Genomic DNA, 21,332 nt, shown 5'->3' with positions numbered 1-21,332 from the left:
TGAACACATTAGAGACGTGCATTAAAACTTGGACACTATTTTGTGGTGCAGAAGAGGTATATGAAAAACCTATTGGGGTGTATTACGTTTACGATTGCACTCCATTTTAAAAATCATTCTAAATCCTAAATATAGCACCAGTGAAACAGTGAAACATGTGCTATTATTTACTGAACTACCAGTCACCCATTGAAAAAAATCAATGGGCAAACATGCTTTGATCATTTTGCGTTTACGAGAAAAATAACTGTGCACTTTTTCCGTATTATTATATGAAAGAAGAGAAGATATAAGAATCTCGGTATGAAAACCTTAATATAATAAACCGCTGGACAGAATAACTTGAAAAGATGGACAAATAAAAATCCTGGAAGTTTTACAACTTCTGCAGGAGAATAAAAACACTTCCTTGCACTCCCTTAAGGAGCAGGTGTTTCTAGTAGATTGCAGTAGACCACCGCTGCAGATTTCAGTCGATGTAGATCACAGCAGCAGATTTCAGTCGATCATGCAACTATGATGACCGCGACACGTAAATCGAGGTATCACATTCCATAGCGAACCCCCCCCCCCCCCCACACCCCCACCCGCACCCTCCCAGTCCATACGGAGGGGTTGTAGCAGGCGAAAGGCAGCGGAGTTAATTTCGGTTAACCGCACACGTTTTGCGTATTATTATATTGTTATGTCTGGGGGTAAAGGAATATCTAGAGCCAGGTAGATCTGTATAGGTAGGTATTCGACTGTCGCGATAGGGAATCAACCTTGTAATAAGTTCTATGTTTTTAGGCGGTCTGTCGGGGTAAGTGTATACCTGTGAACATACAAGGATGTTCGTGTGTTAAATAGTTGTAGGGACTAAGATAAACCCGTGTGTGTCAGACCTGGCAATCATTCCTTTGTCCCTTATGGCAACGCACACATATAAACACTTAGGCCCTTAGTGCAACAGTAAATTAGATCCCTTCCCTTACAATGACCTTGGAAGAAGACCGGCAGGAAGCCAGTTCGGGGCACCGCTGGATGGCCGCCGCCAGCCGCACCACCAGCTGGCCTAGCAACATCGTGTGAGACGAGTTGTAACCCACGCCACAGCGAACATGTGATTGGTTGGCGCAGAAGGCACGAACCTCCAGCCAATCAGGGTGGGAGGCGTGAAGACGCAACTGAGAAGGAGGTTGTTCATTGGAGGGAAGGTGCTAGAAGGTTTGGTGGACGGCGGGAAGCGACGAGGCGCTGATTGGGGGGCGCGCCAGAGCTGATGTCACACGCAAGGTTACAAAAGGGCACGCTGCACGACATTCTCTCTCTCTCTCTTGGACTCTGCGCGCTGGACCTCTCTCTGTGCTTGATGCTCTTGCTCCTCTTGTCCCTGGTCTTCATTGGCTCTTCCTTCTTGCGTGCTGGACCTCCGTGCTTCGTGATGGGTGATGGTTCGTCATGGTGCTTGGAGCGGGATCCAGTGCTGTTGGTACTGGAGCGAGGGACCTCGTGGTGTGCCGCGGAGCGAGTCGCATTGAGGCCGGGTGGGGCGTACGAGCGAGGAGGCTGAGGTTTATTCGTGCTCGGAGCTTGGAGCCGGACGGGGCCGCATTGGACAACGGACAGATAAGCTCGCACCACATTACACCAACCCACGAAGAATGTGTTCTTTTGTTAATTCATTTTCCCCTGTCTCGTATTTGGAAGTCGGTGTGTGGGATCCAAATTTAGGATCATTATTAGATTTATCATCGCGTTTCCCTGTGCCGACCTTTATTTAAAATAAACCCTTGCATTACTTTCCATTCCTTGTTAAACCCGTGTCCATTTGAGTTAGTTCCCTCTCCAGGTAAGCGCTTCCGCCTCTTCTTCTTCACTTCTTCCACACGGGAGTGGGTCACACACACGGGGGAGAGTGGGTCACACACGGGGGAGAGTGGGTCACACACACGGGGGAGAGTGGGTCACACACACGGGGGAGAGTGGGTCACACACATGGGGGAGTGGGTCACACACAGGGGGAGTGGGTCACACAAAGGGGGAGTGGGTCACACAAAGGGGGAGTGGGTCACACACGGGGGGAGTGGGACACACACGGGGGGAGTGGGACACACACGGGGGGAGTGGGACACACACGGGGGGAGAGTGTAGGTCACACACGCGGGAGAGAGTGGCTCACACACACGGGGGAGAGTGGGTCACACACACGGGGGAGAGTAGGTCACACACACGGGGGAGAGTGGGTCACACACACGGGGGAGAGTGGGTCACACACACGGGGGAGAGTGGGTCACACACACGGGGGAGAGTGGGTCACACACTGGGGAGAGTGGGTCATACACTGGGGAGAGTGGGTCACATGCACGGGGGAGAGTGGGTCACACACACGGGGGAGAGTGGGTCACATACATGGGGGAGAGTGGGTCACACACGTGAGAGTCGCTTTACTCCTCTCCCCTCATTCCTTTCCAACTCCTCCTCACTCCTCTCCCCCTTCCCCAGTCTCCTCTCCACCTCCCTCAGTCTCCTCTCTCCGCCTCCCTCAGTCTCCTCTCCGCCTCCATCAGTCTGCTCACCGCCTCCCTCAGTCTCCTCTCCGCCTCCCTCAGTCTCCTCTCCGCCTCCCTCAGTCTCCTCTCCGCCTCCCTCAGTCTCCTCCCCGCCTCCCTCAGTCTTCTCCACGCCTCCCTCAGTCTCCTCCCCGCCTCCCTCAGTCTCCTCCCCGCCTCCCTCAGTCTCCTCTCCGCCTCCCTCAGTCTCCTCTCCGCCTCCCTCAGTCTCCTCTCCGCCTCCCTCAGTCTCCTCTCCGCCTCCCTCAGTCTCCTCTCCGCCTCCCTCAGTCTCCTCTCCGCCTCCCTCAGTCTCCTCTCCGCCTCCCTCAGTCTCCTCTCCACCTCCCTCAGTCTCCTCTCCGCCTCCCTCAGTCTCCTCTCCGCCTCCCTCAGTCTCCTCTCCGCCTCCCTCAGTCTCCTCTCCGCCTCCCTCAGTCTCCTCTCCGCCTCCCTCAGTCTCCTCCCCGCCTCCCTCAGTCTCCTCCCCGCCTCCCTCAGTCTCCTCCCCGCCTCCCTCAGTCTCCTCCCCGCCTCCCTCAGTCTCCTCTCCGCCTCCCTCAGTCTCCTCTCCGCCTCCCTCAGTCTCCTCTCCGCCTCCCTCAGTCTCCTCTCCGCCTCCCTCAGTCTCCTCTCCGCCTCCCTCAGTCTCCTCTCCGCCTCCCTCAGTCTCCTCTCCGCCTCCCTCAGTCTCCTCTCCACCTCCCTCAGTCTCCTCTCCGCCTCCCTCAGTCTCCTCTCCACCTCCCTCAGTCTCCTCTCTGTATCCCTCAGTCTCCTCTCCGCATCCCTCAGTCTCCTCTTCCCATCCCCTAGTCTCCTCTTCCCCACCCCCAGTCTCCTCTCCGCCTTCCTCAGTCTCCTCTCTCCCTCCCCCATTGTCCCCCTCCCTCCCCCAGTCTCCTCTCCCATCCCTCAGTCTCCTCTCCCATCCCTCAGTCTCCTCTCCTCCTCCCTCAGTCTCCTCTCCTCCTCCCTCAGTCTCCTCTCCTCCTTTTTTTTTTCTTTTTTTTGGTATACTGAATCGAGGCTCGTGAAAGAGCTGACATTTACTTCACAAACAAATCAACCAGACAAGCAAAATATATAAAAAGAGGGAGCGGAAGACAAGAGAATGGGAAGCACACAAACACTTGAGAGCACAGAACATTTAAGAGCAGGGAGATGTGTGGGAGGGAGAGGGCTTGGGGGGAGGAGGCGTGGGAAGGGGGGAGGGGGGTGGGAGAAGTATAAAACACAAGGACACCAAGGACTTCCAGGACAGAAGTTGGTATTTCAAAAAGAGTATTTGGGGTGAAATTATCGGGGATAGAAAAGATCAAGGTTTTGGATGGGGGAAGATAAGAGATGGTGGTGAACAGCTGTTTTAAAGACCTGGAGGGTGGAGTGGGATTGAAGAGAGTGAGGGAGTTTGTTCCAGAGGTGGGAGAAAAGAGGAATGAAGGAGTGAAGGTGAGCAGAGAGTCTTGATTTTGGCAGTTTAACCATAAGAGGGTTGCAGGCAGATCTTGTGCGACCTGTAGGAATATTTGCGGGACAGAGCCCAGAGAGAGCTGGGGGGGCAAGGCCAGAGAGGAGTCGGTAGAAGACGGAAAGACCACCAACCTGCCTGCGGTGAGTGAGTGAGAGGCCCTTGGAGTTAGCTTCATCGCGGGAGATTCCAATGATTCTGAATGCTTTGCTTTCAACAGCGTGAAGCCGAGCTAGGTGTGAGGCAGGAGCACCAGCCCAGAGGGGAGAGCAGTATTCCATTGAGCTGCGGATGAAAGCCTTGTACGTGGTGAGGAGCTCAGGTGTGCCAAGGAAGGACTTCGCACGACGGAGGATGCCCAGTCGGCGACTGGCTTTGGAGGCCAGATTTGAAATGTGGTTTTCCCAGGAAAGATCACTTTCCAAGGAAAGTCTCCTCTCCTCCCTCAGTCTCCTCTCCTCCTCCCTCAGTCTCCTCTCCTCCTCCCTCAGTCTCCTCTCCTCCTCCCTCAGTCTCCTCTCCTCCTCCCTCAGTCTCCTCTCCTCCTCCCTCAGTCTCCTCTCCTCCTCCCTCAGTCTCCTCTCCTCCTCCATCAGTCTCCTCTCCTCCTCCATCAGTCTCCTCTCCTCCTCCATCAGTCTCCTCTCCCCCTCCCCCAGTCTCCTCTCCCCCTCCCCCAGTCTCCTCTCCCCCTCCCCCAGTCTCCTCTCCCCCTCCCTGTCTCCTCTCCCCCTCCCTCAGTCTCCTCTTCCCCTCCCCCAGTCTCCTCTAACCCTCCCCCAGTCTCCTCTACCCCTCCCCCAGTCTCCTCTCCACCTCCCTCAGTCTCCTCTCCCCCTTCACCAGTCTCCTCTGCCCATTCACCAGTCTCCTCTGCCCCTCCCTCAGTCTCCTCTCCCCCTCCCCCAGTCTCCTCTCCCCCCTCCCCCAGTCTCCTCTCCCCCGTCCCCCAGTCTCCTCTCCCCGCTCCCCCAGTCTACCCCCCCCCCCCAGTTTCCCCGCCCCCCAGTCTCCTCTCCCCCGTCTCCTCTCCCCCCCGTCTCCTCTCCCCCCGTCTCCTCTCCCCCCGTCTCCTCTCCCCCCGTCTCCTCTCCCCCCCGTCTCCTCTTCCCCCCGTCTCCTCTCCCCCCCGTCTCCTCCCCCCCCCCCCAGTCTCCTGTCCTCCTCCCCCAGTCTCCTCTCCCCTCCCCCAGTCTCCTCTCCCCCTCCCCCCGGCAGTTGTTCCAATCGAGCAGGTACGGCAAATATTAGAGGTAATTGAACTTTTCTCTTGGAGGAACACAGTGTAAATCTGCTCCCTTGTCCTGTTCATTCATTCGTAAAATGTTTCGCAGAACAGTTCACGCATGGTGACGTCATCGGACGCCCACCGCAATGATGATCTTCAACAATATTATCCAATACTTCATCCGGATTCATTACAGCTGCTCTTGTATATGTTTGCTGAGCACACATTACCTTCCAATTTCTTTGTTGCTCAGCATCCTGTGCAAGTCTGGGTTAACGTCCATTGAATGTCTCGTTCTGTTCCCTCATTATTTTATTCATTTTGGAGATAGCATTTACAAACGCGAGTGGCGACAAGTAAACGATGCTCCGCCCCTCTCCCCATGTGCAGAGTACCTAATTGCAACTATTTATTGTGACTACGTCGAAAGAATGAAACATTCCGACTATATAAAGAATACAGCTCAAATGGAAAAGTCCCTGAGAGAAAAAGTCTTTTTACATTGCACCGTTCTGTCCCGGGAAAACCAAAGTTACTCTTTTCGTTCCAGCATACAAAATGACTTTTTTTTAATTAAAGATTTCAAATAAACTTCTTTAAAGTGTACGTGCACATAGCTTATAAAATAAGAACGAAAAAATATCTCTCGGCAATTTCCCGTCTGTGTTTATTTATTTCTTTTACATATATGTGAATTACATGTCCATGCACACGTGAAATGGAGTTTTTTTATTAATCCTGGATGTGAACTGCCTACGAACTGCCTACGATTCTGCCTACTAATCCTGCCTACGATTGATTCAGCCTTGAAAACTCGTGCGAAAACCAATTTTTTTAAATAAAGATGTCACAATTTTATTTAACCAAATTTTTTTAATTATTAAAGATTTCACGATTTTATATCCTCTTGAAATGAAACGCATCTTCTTTGGGAGGTGAATAATCGCTCCGAACGAAACAGGCATTGCCTGGTTTCCTTTGCTTGAGTTGTAATCAAAATGTACCTTTGTTTCTTCAAAAAGTAATTTATGATCGAAAACATCTTGATTCAGTCTTAAAATGCACATCAGTCACGGGTGTCTTCATTTTTAAACTTGAATGTATTGTTACGTGCTCCTCCCCAAACCCCGGTCACGGTGTACCTCCGAGCCCCGAGAGGAGTCACGGCAGAAAGATGTGTTATTCTGCATGTCAAAGATCAATGGTGAAGCCACACCAATTGTTACAAACAAACAAGTATTGTATTAAGATCACACAAGAATAACAGTACAACAACAATAGTAATCAATTGTACAACCAATATATATTTCCTATGATGGTACCATCAGGTTCGTACAATATAACTCACTGTGATCCAAGTGAGTGAAAAGAAGAAGATTCCCAATGTCTCTAATCCCGGCTTCAAGCCAAAATCGATCCGCTCCAGCGATTGTCAGAACAATGTCCAATCGAGACCAGAATCCCGTTGGGTTGGCAGTTACAGTCCTGCTGCCAAAGCTGCGCAAAGGCGCCCTCAAGGCGACTGGGAAATCACACCCTCGGGTATGGACGTTTCACGGCTCGAAATCGGCGACACGCAGATTTTCCACTCAAAAGCCACGTTACACACACACACACCAGATCAACGTCTGAATGCAGTGAAAATGGTCGAAGCGAGATGAAACCTTGAGCGAAGCGCAAGTCCTGCGCGAGGTAAAAATGGCCGACAGCCCGTTCTCATGGCATAACGGCACGAAGTCCAAAACATGTTAGCAACTGTGAAAAATGAAATGAGATATCGAATTGGAGTTGAAATAAAACTGTGAGAGAGAGCAAGACACCATGGGCCTAACAAAAGAGGCCTCAAAGCTATGCGAGGAAAGAAAATGGTGGTGATATGTTTTTGAAGCCCCTTCCAGACCGGGTGTAGCCACTCCCCCGGACAGACGTTTCACAGACAGAATCACCTACGCAGAATATTATATAGATATACAGTGCATTCAGAAAGTATTCAGACCCCTTCACTTTTTTCACATTTTGTTATGTTGCAGCCTTATGCTGAAATAGTTTAAATTCTTTTTTCCTCTCATCAATCTACACTCAATACCCCATAATGACAAAGAGAAAACAGGATTTTAGAAAGTTTTGCAAATTTATTATAAAGAAAAAACTGAAATATCACAATGGCATAAGTATTCATACCCTTTGCTATGACACTTGCAATTTAGCTCAGGTGCCTCCCATTTCTCTTGATCATCTTTGAGCTGTTTCCACACCTTGATTGGAGTCCACCTGTGGTAAATTCAATTGATTGGACATGATTTGGAAAGGCACACACCTGTCTATATAAGGTCTCACAGCCGACAATGCATATCAGAGCAAAAGCCAAGCCATGAGGTCGAAGGAACTGCCTGCAGAGCTCAGAGACAGGATTGTGTCGAGGCACAGATCTGGAGAAGCCTAAAAAAAAAATTCTGCTGCATTGAAGGTTCCCAAGAGCACAGTGGCCTCCATAATTCTTAAATGGAAGAAGTTTGGAACAACCAGGACTCTTCCTAGAGCTGGCCGCCCGGCCAAACTGAGCAATCGGGGGAGAAGGGCCTTGGTAAGACAGGTGACCAAGAACCGGATGGTCACTCTGGCTGAGCTCCAGAGATCCTATGTGGAGATGGGAGAAACTTCCAGAAGGACAACCATCACTGCAACACTCCACCGATCTGGACTTTATGGCAGAGTGGCCAGACCTGAGGTGAAACAGTTAAATATTGGCTTCATCAGAACACAGAATCTTGTTTCTCACAGTCTGAGAGTCCTTTAGGTGCTTTTTTGCAAACTCCAAGCGGGCTTTCATGTGTCTTTCACTGAGGAGAGGCTTCCGTCTGGCCACTCTGCCATAAAGCCCAGATCGGTGGAGTGTTGCAGTGATGGTTGTCCTTCTGGAAGTTTCTCCCATCTCCACATAGGATCTCTGGAGCTCAGCCAGAGTGACCATCCGGTTCTTGGTCACCTCTCTTACCAAGGCCCTTCTCCCCCGATTGCTCAGTTTGGCCAGGCGGCCAGCTCTCGGAAGAGTCCTGGTTGTTCCAAACTTCTTCCATTTAAGAATTATGGAGGCCACTGTTGCTCTTGGGAACCTTCAATGCAGCAGAATTTTTTTTTTAGGCTTCTCCAGATCTGTGCCCCGACACAATCCTGTCTCTGAGCTCTGCAGGCAGTTGCTTTGACTTCATGGCTTGGTTTTTGCTCTGATATGCATTGTCAGCTGTGAGACATTATATGGACAGGTGTGTGCCTTTCCAAATCATGTCCAATCAATTGAATTTACCACAGGTGGACTCCAATAAAGGTGTAGAAACATCTCAAAGATGACCAATAGAAATGGGAGGCACCTGAGCTAAATTTCAAGTGTCATAGCAAAGGGTCTGCATACTTATGTCAATGTGATATTTCAGTTTTTTCTTTTTAATAAATATGCAAAACTTTCTAAAATCCTGTTTTCTCTTTGTCATTATGGGGTATTGAGTGTAGATTAATAAGGGTAAAAATGAATTTAAACGATTTCAGCATAAGGCTGCAACATAACAGAATGTGAAAAAAGTGAAGGGGTCTGAATACTTTATGAATGCACTGTAAATAGCCATGCAGCCAACCACACAGTCCTCTACTCCTCTATTGTCATTGACAAATCCTTTAGTTACACAAATTAACTTTGATGGATTCTCCTTCTTCATTGCCATTCAAGTAAATTCATATTCTCACTCTGAAGTCCTACCTTGAAAACGGATGGTTCGCCCTGGCAGTGCCTGGAAGGCCGGGTGGTTGGGTGCCAAGGCGTGCTGCACCACGCAGCCAGTTTGCCGGAGGGAGTTTGAGGTCAGTGTGCTGGCGGAGAAGCGCAAAGCCTGCACGGGGAGGTGCCCAGCTGTATTTTACCACCGCCGAGCTTTTCACTGGCATCTGAAAACACCGACAAGCACACAATTACGTGACGTTGTTACCTCTGCCACCAAAGGTGGATAGAGGTTATTGTTTTCACCCCAGTCTGTCTGTCCGTTTGTGAACAAAATATCTCAAAAAGTTGTGGCCGGATTCGGACGAAATTTGGCAGGAATGTGGCGTATGTGACACCAAGAAATGACTAGATTTTGGTGAAGATCCGGATCTGCATCCGGCAACTATAATTTTTCAGTGATTCTTCACCATTGGGAGATAGGGCCAAAAACGATACATAGCAGGATATCTCAAAAAAGTTGTGGACGTATTTGGACGAAACTTGGTGGACCGGTTGGGTGTCTGACAAGGACGATTCGATTTTGGTGAAGATCTGAATATGAATTCGGATACGATAACTATTTAATTTTCCAAGTGATTCTTAACCATTGGGGGATAGGGCCAAAAACTATACATAGCAGGATATCTTAAAAAGTTATGGATGGATTTGGATGAAACTTGTTGGACAGGTTGTGTGTGTGACAAGAAAGAATCGATTCAATTTTGGTGAAGATCCGGATCCAGATCCAGCAAGTTCAATTTTTAATTGATTCTTCACCATTGAATGATATGGCCAACCAGGCAGAGGTATGCTCTCTATTGAGTGCCGTTCTAGTTCATCACTTTTTCTGCCCACGTCTGTGACCCACGTCAGAATGTTTCCCTCAAAACCCATTCGTTAGTCTCACCGCGAAGGTGTTGCAAGACTATTGTAATGCCCCTGTGAGTCTGTCTGTCTGTCTGTGTCCACATCTATATATTGTTGCGGTTCTGGGAACTCGCACTCTCCAATGCACCCAGTTATTTCATTTGTGGTCGTTCAGATAGTCCTCCCCTTTTGTGTGTTGCATTTGTTGGGTCAAGATGCGTTGTGTGGGATGTGTGCGAGGTTTTTCTCTTTCTCTCCCCATTTCAGTGGAAGTAAACTCTTACATAGGCACAAGACAAATCAATCTAACCCACTACAGCTGCGCACCTCGGCCCCCCTTTTCCTAATCTGCATATGCACGCCAAAACCCAATTCAAATCACACGCTAAAAACAGTCACACCATGATAACCTCCCCCACACTCCACCTACAAACACTCCAATAATCATACGGCACTACATCATTAAAACACATTTATTAATACTTAACTTTATTTGAACATTACACATGCTCGCTGTACACACTCTTCATAGCTCAAATCACGATGCGTCCACCTCAGTACAAACAACCACGACACCTCAAAACCACAGAACGAACCACAACCACAATGCTGTCTTAAACACAGCTTACCCGCAATGCCGCCTCTATCACCGCTTCAGCCACAAACACAGAAGACACCCATCGCTGTCTTCGGAAAGCAGCAACAATGACAACGTGATGCCATGGCTATGGGTGCTTCACCCTCCCTCTTCAGATTTCATTAGCATGAAGAGCAAATATGCGCTAATCGGCTATTAGCTCCTCCTTATTAGGAGGAGAGCATCTCTTTTGATCCACATCCCAGGTCCGTCTCTGCCAAGTGGCGGCAAACAACACAGTAGCCCGGACACGAGAAGATCATTTGGCTTGGCCGGCGATATGCAACGGAAGGCAGATCGGAGCTGTGTGAAACAGAGCTGGAGCTGCGAAACAGAGTTTGCGGAACGGAACACTGGGCAAGCAAGCGAAGCAGGCGCCATGCAGGGCATGTTCATTAGAGTAAGCCAATCACCACACACACACATGAAGAAAATTTTGAGCTCACATGTTAAGTTAAGTCTGTCTCCTCACACATTCTTTCTCTCTTTTGTCTAACCATCTACTTTGGACGCAGGGTTAACCCACGCTCTAGCAGGGAAAATGGCCTTGAAATGCCTGTTGTTGTTGTGTATCTACTTTAGACGCAGGAGCTCAACGAAGGCATTGCCACAGACCGTCCTTTTCAAGACCAACTCACAAATATCCACCTCTTTTCAGTTTCCTCCTCAAACCTCACCTTTGCTCCTCACCTGAACCCCTCACTAGCACCTCTTCATTACGCACCTTAGACACCGATAATTCCTCCTTTTGCCCCCTCCCCCCTCCCTCAGCAAATAGGCAGCGCGGGTTCGACGGCCCACGCACGGACAGCAAAGAGGTCAAAACCACCTCATTCTGCTCTATCTCTCTTACTTTCTAGACCCTCCGCGGATGTCTCTGATAGGGCGCCTTTGTACTGTGTTTGGATAGGTAATTGTATTTGGTCGGTGTAGCAGTGCTCCTTGTCCCTGTTATTTTGGCTGTTCATTTTAATTGCTTGCACCCTAAATTGCTTGCAATTGTCCCCTTGCACATTTTTGCATCCCCCTTTTTCATTGCATGCACATTTTTCCAGACATTTTAATTGCACATTAAAAAGATTGCTTGTACATTAAAGTCCTTCAAACGGCTCCCCCTTGGCCCCATATTCATATTGTAAATAAACCCCCTATTGTTGAACTGTTCTTCCGATCTGTCTATGCCTGTCCTTTACTCCATTGGTCTAGCACCGTCTGCATATAGGTTAGACTGGGAGGTTTTAATTCCCCAACTAATTGGCTCTAATCTGTCTATGTACGATGTGCACTGGTAGTTTTTCTCGGCTGCGTCCAATTAAGATCTGAAGATAACATAACATCAGTGCATATCGAGGGCGCGGTCTCCGGCTATAAAACCGCGTGACCCCCCAGGTAAACGGTAATTAGATGGAGGACCCTGGGCCACGTGGTCAACTAATTGGCGTTCGTGGCTGATTAACGACTTGCCGGGACACGGAGTTATCCGTCCTCAGGCCCGGTAAGTCCGGGAGGAACCAAGGCTCCCCCCCTCTTAAGGAAACCCGAAACCTATGGCTGTAACAATATTTTTGCTTTCATTTTTTTTCTCTGCAAACGCTTGTCCAATCGATGTGAAACATTAAGCATAGGTGGGACGACCCATGGAGAATATTTCTTTGATAACTCTAATGGCATAGGTCACATGGTATGGCAGCAATATTGGATTAAAGGGAAAATTTTGGACAACTTATCCAAAACCTCTCAATGAAAAAATTGAAATTTAGCATCTTTTTTCATTTTTTTGAAAAAATAAACACTTAACATCGATATAAAGCTCATTCTAATCACTCACTGATTGACTGACTGATATTAATATTCGGTACCTTTCAGGTGACGTATCAATCTGAAATTCCAAGTGGTGACGGACATCAATACACCGGGAAAAGTCACAGAGCCATCAGAAAGCATCCATAAATGAAAATATCTGAAAATAAGTGCAGCTTTGTTGTGCTTACTGCATGTGAGTGCCCCGAGACAATGTGTACAGCATGAGTGTGGTGCACCGGTGCAGCCAGAGCGCACCGGAGCTGCGCTCCGGCAAGTCAATCCATCGAAGACGGAGTTTAGCTCCACAACAGTTCCAAAACACAACACCTGTTAGTAAACTTTGAACTGCGAAATAAAAATCTCAATTGATATCTAGCAGAATGTTAGTGATGCTTGCTTATAATCATAAAGCTTCTATTTATTATTTACCTACTGGGTGGTTCATGTGCAGCCACCCGGCTGCTGGTGGCATCATTTTTCTGTGGGCACGTCTGCCGCTGATGCAATGCCTCTCCAGAACCAGTTATCTGGTACTCATTTTGCCGACTTCAGAAGGATGACAGGCTGAGTCAACCCCACCTGGCGTTAATTCAACGGGATTCAAACTCAGGACCTTAGGATCCCAAGCCCGCCACCCTAACCATTAGAACACCAGGTATATTTACGTACTGACAAAGCATGGTTTGTTATTGCTTACAATGTGTAAGCATACCCCACTAGTATGCCATCAACTTCGTATGTGGTATATAGGGTGATAACGATGACATCATCGGTGAAGTGGTATTCCAGCCCTAATTGGTTGAATCAAAATTCAGATCCGAAAAATCAGAACTTCACATATCTGATCTACAACCCGACATGAGTGAAAAATTAAATCTGTCATGTGGACTGGTAGTGGTCTGGTCTGGCAGGGTGGTCTGGATGCTGTGAAGAGAAACAGGTTGAGATGGTTTGGTCATGTGTTGAGGAAAGATGAAAGTGACTGGTTGAGAAGAGTGATGGAAATGAATGTCGAAGGAAGTAGAGGACGGGGAAGACCGAGAAAGACTTGGCTAAAGGTGGTGGAAGAAGAAATGCGGACAAGGGGGTTAACAGGGAGATGCAGAAAATAGGGCAAAATGGAGTAGATTGTCATGGGAACCACAAGGCTATCCCCCGCTCTAGCAGGGAAAATGGCCTTAAAATGCCTGTTGTTTGTTGGTCTGGTGGTGACATTGGATTGAAAATAAAAACGTAAAATATCTTCTTCTCCAGAACCGCTTAATAGATCGATGTGAAACATCATACACATGACCGACCAGCCATGGGGAATATAGTTTAAATTTTTTTTCATATTCATGTTCATTGACGTAACTTAGCCTGGATGTGCCCAAAAATGGTCGTTAAATATCCAAATAATCAAGCAATAAAGCTGCGGATAATGGCAATATTTGTGACATAATAATGAGCACGGATGATATGGGTATATGGGCCATAATAGTGGTGTGTTCAGTTAACGATGGTATTTTTGTTCAGAATGAGTATGCGAAGTGAGACCATGCGCTCTACTGAGTGCCATACTAGTTTTATAAATGTAATGAAGAAATCAAAAACATTTTTAACAAGCTTTTCAATTTAGAAGCTCCTCACAAACTTTAAAAAAAATACCTGGAGATGACGTGGCTAGAATAGACCACGTGGCTAGAAAGAGAGCAATCTGAAATCAAACATGCCAAAAGTTAAATCGACTTCGAACTGCCGACGTCCAGACTCGGAGAGGACACTCTAACCATTACACCACTGAGTCTGGTTACATTATCAATACTAGGGCATGCCCGTACTATATCTATATCTAAAATTATATCCCCCCCTCTATTTACATGAAATGGTTTGGTTCATGAAATGTTTTGGTCCATTCGCAACGCCAAAGCGAACGGCGAACGCTTTACATGAAATGGTTTGGTTCATGAAATGTGTTGGTCCATTCGCAACGCCAAAGCGAACGGCGAACGGCTTGCGAGTACAGTGACAATCCCCCCCCCCCCCCCCCCCCTCTATTTAGATGAAATGGTTTTTATTAGTTTTAAAACATAGTTTAACGCCAACATAGCGGCAACATAGTTTGCAAACGTGAAATAAATGAATACGCTCTCAAATGTGCCATCCGAGGCAGAGTGTGTTCGCCACGTTCGGCACACGCGATAGCTCGCTGCTCTCTGATTGGTTGAATCGTTTTTTGGACATAGCTCGGTAAGTAATTGTCCGATTAATATGAAACCTTGAAAAGGCACATCCTCGGGTCCCCAGCAATATACCTGGCAAGTTTAAAGTATATCGGACCCGTGGTTGTCGAGAAACAGCGGTCACAGACAAACAAACAAACGTACAAACAAACAAACACACAGAGATTACTGGAATTATAGATAGATGGTCAACCCCATAATTACCTGACTCATGACAAGAGAACCAGGCAATTTTATCGCCAGTTGAAACTGCAGTGGATGTTAACATTTTCAGTTTCCATTTGAAAGATTGCATGGTTGGAGAACATGTATGAACTGAGGGAGGAGATTGGTGTGCAGATGAGCTTGACTGGGAGATTGGTGAAATGCCGGCTTAGATGGGCTGGGCACTTGGTGCAGATGGGGGAAGAGAGAATGGCAAAGAGAGTGGATACATTGAGGGGGACAAGGTAGGAGGAAAAGAGGGAGACCACGGTTGAAATGGGAGGATTGTGTGTGGAGTGAAATCACGAAGGTGGGGGTGGTTGGAGAGTGGAGAGAGTTGGCTGAGGACAGAAGGAAGTGTAGAAGTATCATGGTCAAGGCAGGGCAGGAGCTTGGTACCATTGGGCCTCACTCTTATAAAGGGAAGAGGAAGAGAACAACAACATGTTTCTAATCTGAGAGCATGACTGTTTACCCTCACCTCCTCCACCTGGTTCTCCATAGCTCCTTCCCCTTCTTGGGTATCATCAGTCGAAGGAAGTACATCTGCAGCCTTCATCAGAACCACAGCACCGCACTTGAAAAACATGTGAAGACAACAAAAAGAGATTATAACTTTACATAACTTGTTTCTACTTGTATTTAGAGGTTACTTTTCGCTGGAAGATCAGATAGCTTCTTCTTCATCATCACTTAGTAGAACCACTAGCAGCAACATTCTTAAAATTAACTCAATTAAAATAGATAAAATGGTGATTCGCTCACCTAACCTCAAACAGCTCATATAAGAATCACTCTCATCTGGTGAACAACTCTATTACTCCTGTTCATGCCATTTCCAGTCTTGAAGTTTCAATGGATTCAACATAGACGTTTGCACAGCATATACAGTGCATTCAGAAAGTATACAGACCTTTTCACCTTTTTCACATTTTGTTATGTTGCAGCCTTATGCTGAAATCGTTTAAATTCATTTTTTCACTCATAAATTTACACTCAATACCCCATAACGACAAAGAGAAAACAGGACTTTAGAAAGTTTTGCAAATTTATTAAAAAGAAAAAACTGAAATATCACATTTACACAAGTATTCAGACCCTTTGCTTTGACACTTGAAATTTAGCTCAAGTGCCTCCCATTTCTCTTGATCATCTTTGAAATGTTTCTACACCTTGATTGGAGTCCACCTGTGGTAAATTCAATTGATTGGACATGATTTGGAAAGGCACACACCTGTCGATATAAAGTCTCACAGCTGACAATGCATATCAGAGCAAAAAGCAAGCCATGAGGTCGAAGGAACTGCCTGCAGAGCTCAGAGACAGGATTGTGTCGAGGCACAGATCTGGGGAAGCCCACAAAAAATTTTTTGCTGCATTGAAGGTCCCCAAGAGCACAGTGGCCTCCATAATTCTTAAATGGAAGAAGTTTGGAACAACCAGGACTCTTCCTAGAGCTGGCCGCCCGGCCAAACTGAGCAATCGGGGGAGAAGGGCCTTGGTAATAGAGGTGACCAAGAACCCGATGGTCACTCCGGCTGAGCTCCAGAGATCCTGTGTGGAGATGGGAGAAACTTCCAGAAGGACAACCATCACTGCAACACTCCACCGATCTGGGCGATATGGCAGAGTGGCCAGACGGAAGCTTCTCCTCAGTGAAAGACACATGAAAGCCCGCTTGGAGTTTGCAAAAAAGCACCGAAAGGACTCTCAGACTGTGAGAAACAAGATTCTGTGGTCTGATGCAAACCAAGATTGAACTGTTTGGCTTCCGTCTGGCCACTCTGCCATAAAGCCCAGTTCGGTGGAGTGCTGCAGTGATGGTTGTCCTTCTGGAAGTTTCTCCCATCTCCACACAGGATCTCTGGAGCTCAGCCAGAGTGACCATCGGGTTCTTGGTCACCTCTCTTACCAAGGCCCTTCTCCCCCGATTGCTCAGTTTGGCCAGGCGGCCAGCTCTCGGAAGAGTCCTGGTTGTTCCAAACTTCTTCCATTTAAGAATTATATTGGCCACTGTGCTCTTGGGAACGTTCAATGCAGCAGAGATTTTTTTGTAGGCTTCCCCAGATCTGTGCCTCGAAACAATCCTGTATCTGAGCTCTGCAGGCAGTTCCTTCGACCTCATGGCTTGGTTTTTGCTCTGATATGCATTGTCAGCTGTGACACCTTATATCGACAGGTGTAGTCAGGTTCACTATGTTTTTTCGTTCAAAATCATGGTAGATTAGCAGACCTATACATTTTTGGAAACGTTATTACATGGAAAATCAGAAAATCAATGTTTACATTTGCCAATTCCGACCAATTCGATTCGACCAATTCGACCAATCGACCAATTCCATTCGACCAATTCGACCATTCTACCATTCGACCAATCGCTTCGATCGACCATTCGACCAATTCGATCGATTCGATTCGATTCGATTCATCGAATTCGATTCGATCGACCATTCGACCAATTCGATTTGCCAATCAATTTGACCGACCTTTGCTTGTGTGGAACGGACTGTGAAAACGATGCGGACTATATTGTCGGATACGACACACAGGACAGTGATGACGAACTCTAAATGGCATATTCTGTAATCGTGTATGTTTGATGCCATTGACTGCCTGTGTATATTTTGTCATTGACTGCCTGTGTAGATGTGAAGTTATACTGACTGCATGTGTATATATGATTTTGCTGACTGCCTGTGTATGTTTGGTGATATGAATTATTGTGACACATTTTGATGTTATTAACTGCCTGTACAAAATGATAACATGTATTTGATTATGCAACTTATCGCGAATATAAAGACAGTATTTTGCAATTCAAAACCTTTGATTCGTGTCTTACCATTCCCCATAGCACTAATTTGATACTTTCATTGGATTCCTTGTCTCTGAAAATATAGGTTTAGTATATTTTAAAAAGTTTTTAGGGTAATTAGAGGCAGAAAGAGAACAAAATATGTATTTTACAGTGGCCATTTTGAAAATCCAAAATGGCCGCCATACAGGTATCTCTCCAAATGTAAACATTGATTTTTAGTTTCCTTATGCTATAACCTTTCCAAAAATGTATAGGTTTGCTAATCTACCATGATTTTGAACGAAATATAATTTATTGACATAGTGAACCTGACTAGTGTGTGCCTTTCCAAATCATGTCCAATCAATTGAATTTACCACAGGTGGACTCCAATCAAGGTGTAGAAACATCTCAAAGATGATCAAGAGAAATGGGAGGCACCTGAGCTAAATTTCAAGTGTCATAGCAAAGGGTAGGAATACTAATGTCAATGTGATATTTCAGTTTTTTCTTTTTAATAAATTTGCAAAACTTTCTAAAATCCTGTTTTCTCTTTGTCGTTATGGGGTATTGAGTGCAGATTGATCAAGGAAAAAATGAATTTAAACGATTTCAGCATAAGGCTGCAAAATAACAAAATGTGGAAAAAGTGAAGGGGTCTGAATACTTTCTGAATGCACTGTACATTTAACTTAAAATCCATCTCCTGCAACCTACAATGACTGGCAGGAAAGCGGAGAGGTTTTCACACTTGCATTTGAGCTGTATAGCCTGGATTTGCATCTCAGCCCAACTATAAACTGTCATCCTGATGTGTTTCGCATACAGGGCGATGTATTGTACCTGCCGTCCATTAGATGGACGTTAAACCAAGTGTACCTTCCACCAGAATTAGTCGGTAAATAAAGATTCCACAGTGTCTTCCATGAAGTAGGCTACTTATAGTTATCGCCGGCACCCTGAACAAGTTGCAAGTTCCTGCATTACCTGGCATCAGTCACACAGCTACGCTCACCAAAGTAATAAGGCTAGAAGGCAACAAAATGTGAAAATTCTGAAAGGGGGGGTGAAGACTTTCTATAGGCACTGTATATCCTATTGACACTTGTTGTCCTGAAAGCAATTCATGCTGCTTCGACAGGGACCACTGAATCAGAAACTTGCCAGGCTTGGACAGCTTGCCAGGGTACGATGCTACCTTCCGAGGGAAAAATAATGGCTGACTAATCTAAGGCAGATTTACTACTGAAAAAGGATGATAGGCACGAAATATGGCATCATAATTGTGTCACACTTGTGGCTCATTGTCAAGAGACTAAATACTGGTGAAATTTTCATGGTTGGGTTTACGCAGAATAATTCGCATTCAATCTAGGTCAATACATCTATTGCGTAAATGGATATGGAAAAGGTGTCAGAATCCAATGAATAGCAAATAACATTTCAAGTGCACAGAATGTAAATTAACATGTCGAGCCAAATCATTAATTCTCTGAATGATGACATCTGCAGAAAGGAGGAGGAATCCACAAGTTTTTAAAATCCATTTATACGAGTTACCTCTGCCACCAAAGGTGGATGTCGGTTAAGCCTACGTCACACATAGGCGGATTTGTCGGCGACTACTGGCGACTGGAAAAATCGCCACCACCCGCCGACAATCGTAATGAAACCGTAATGGACGGTCTTCTGTAGTCGTGGTTATCCTCCCCAGGTCGGCTGCAGTCGGCAAGAGCCGCAAAGGGGCCAAATATTTTTTTTAATGTTTAAAAACAGCGCGCTCAGTCGCCCTCAAAAAGAATCCGCCATGCTGTCGTGATGGAACCGCCATGCTGTCGTCGGTATCCGTAATAAGACCATAAAGCGGCCGCAACCCAGTCGCTCATAGTCTTCCGCAATCGCCCCAGCATCGCCCCACCAGCTAGCATGGCAGAGATGCGAATGCCATACGGCCTTCCTGCGGCATCTTCCCGACTACGGGCCGACACTGTTGCGGCTGCATATCGACTACAGAAGAACTGCCACGTCTCCCCTGCGGCTATGGGAGACTGACGACGACAGCAGTAGGACTAGTGGCGGCCGAGTTACGGCCATTGGCGACAGAGATACGACTGCCTGGCGACTGCATTACGACATACCACGATTTTCTGGCCAGGTATAAATAGGGGTGGACATTTCAGCTCACTGCAGTATGTTCTATGGTCAAGGTCTACCAAGGGTCTCTCTACCAACATCTATCATGGATGATGAACATAGGATGAAGCTGGTCCTTCTGAATGACTTGGCAGCACTGGACCAAGATATTGCTGCGAATGACCTACTGCTGGCTCATGCTGAGGAGTGGAAATAATGCTGAGGACTTGGGACCAGTGGAAATAATTTGTTGGACTTTATTTCCATTCTCTCTCCCTGCAGAAAAGTTTGATTATTACATTACAATGATCTTATTGTACATCAAACATCTTTATGCTTCATGTCATACATCATTGAAATGAATAAAGTGAAATGTAAAATAGAGAAATAAAGATTTTTTTTTTAAATGCAAAATAGAAACACTGTAACGGTAGCTTTAGCCGTCTGATGAGTGCCTGTAGCGAGGACGAAACAGTGATTTTTGAAATTTATATTTAATACAAACAAATTTATTTGTTCATATTAAATACAAATTGGTTCATAACACAAGTATCCAATAAATGAATCACAACGTTCATAGTACAAGTATCCAATAGCACAGCACAAGTATCCAATAGCACAAATATCCACAAGTAATCACTAATGTGTCAATAATCCTGACTGCCAGAGTCATCGTCATCGTCAGCTGGTGGCAGGTTCGGTGTAGACATCATCTCTTGATGTGTGAATCATGTGTGAATGATTGTGTGTGATCACACAATCATCATGTGTGAATCGTCTCCAATCGCCGGCGGTCTTATTGCAGTCTTGCGGACGTCGGAGTAAACTGCCATCCGGGCCCAATGCAGTCGCCGCGATCCGCCATCGGTCGTAATCTAGCCGCCAGACTGTCGCCACGCTGCCGCCGTGCATCCGCAATGCAGTCGTCATCGATCTTCAACAGTCGCCATCCCACTCGGGGCGTCGTCGCAATGCAGTCGCAATGTGGCCGCCTGCAGTCGCCATACTGCCGCCTGACCATATTTGACCGCCCGAAATCGCCGAAAAATCTTGATCGCTGGCAGTCGCCAGTAGTCGCCAAAATATCCGCTTATGTGTGACAGGGGCCTTATGTTTTCACCCCTGTCTCTCTGTCTGTCTGTCTGTTTGTTTGTTTATGAACAAGATATCTCAAAAAGTTGTGGACGGATTCGGACGAAATTTGGTGGACCGGTTGGGTGTATGACAAGGACTAATCGATTAGATTTTGGTGAAGATCTTGATATGGATTTGGATATGAGAATTATTTAATTATTAAGTGATTCTTCACCATTGAGTGATGGGGCTAAAACCAACATATAGCAGGATATCTCAAAATGTTATGGACGGATTTGGACGAAACTTGGTGAATGCGTTGGTTTGGTGACAAGAACAAGCTGATTAGATTTTGGTTCAGGTCCGAATCCAGATCTGGCCTATCATTGGGATACAAAACATAAACAATATGATACGGTAATTAGATGGATCTAATTCATATGATCTATGAAACTGTTCAGCCTGGTGGAGGTATGCGCTCCACCGAGTGCCGTTCTAGTTTATATTTGATATCCTGTATTACGTGCCCTTGACTTTTTATGGCGGAGCCCATAGGGCAAAGCCGTCTAGAACAGTGTTTGTCCATCCGTATGTCCCCCAAACGCATACCAATC

General features: G+C 46.6%; 1 protein-coding gene across 2 annotated transcripts in view; it reads right to left on the bottom strand.

Moving 5' to 3' along the window:
* EDRF1 (erythroid differentiation regulatory factor 1) overlaps positions 1-21,332 on the bottom strand; it is a 110,634-nt gene that overhangs the window by 77,508 nt on the left and 11,794 nt on the right. For both annotated transcript variants that reach the window (XM_068098292.2, XM_078769863.1), the window contains exons 2-3: positions 15,196-15,291; positions 8,982-9,166 (exon numbers count right to left, since the gene is read on the bottom strand). In XM_068098292.2, coding sequence (XP_067954393.2) covers positions 8,982-9,166; positions 15,196-15,273 — 263 coding nt within the window. In that variant the 5' untranslated portion in view covers positions 15,274-15,291. The remainder of the gene's footprint in view (positions 1-8,981; positions 9,167-15,195; positions 15,292-21,332) is intronic.

This window comes from Myxine glutinosa, chromosome 1 (genome assembly GCF_964187855.1).
Source record: "Myxine glutinosa chromosome 1, kmMyxGlut1.1, whole genome shotgun sequence".
NCBI classification, from domain to species: Eukaryota; Metazoa; Chordata; class Myxini; order Myxiniformes; family Myxinidae; genus Myxine; species Myxine glutinosa.
Note: the sequence above shows the minus strand (reverse complement) of the source record. Positions and strands in the feature narration are given on the sequence as shown.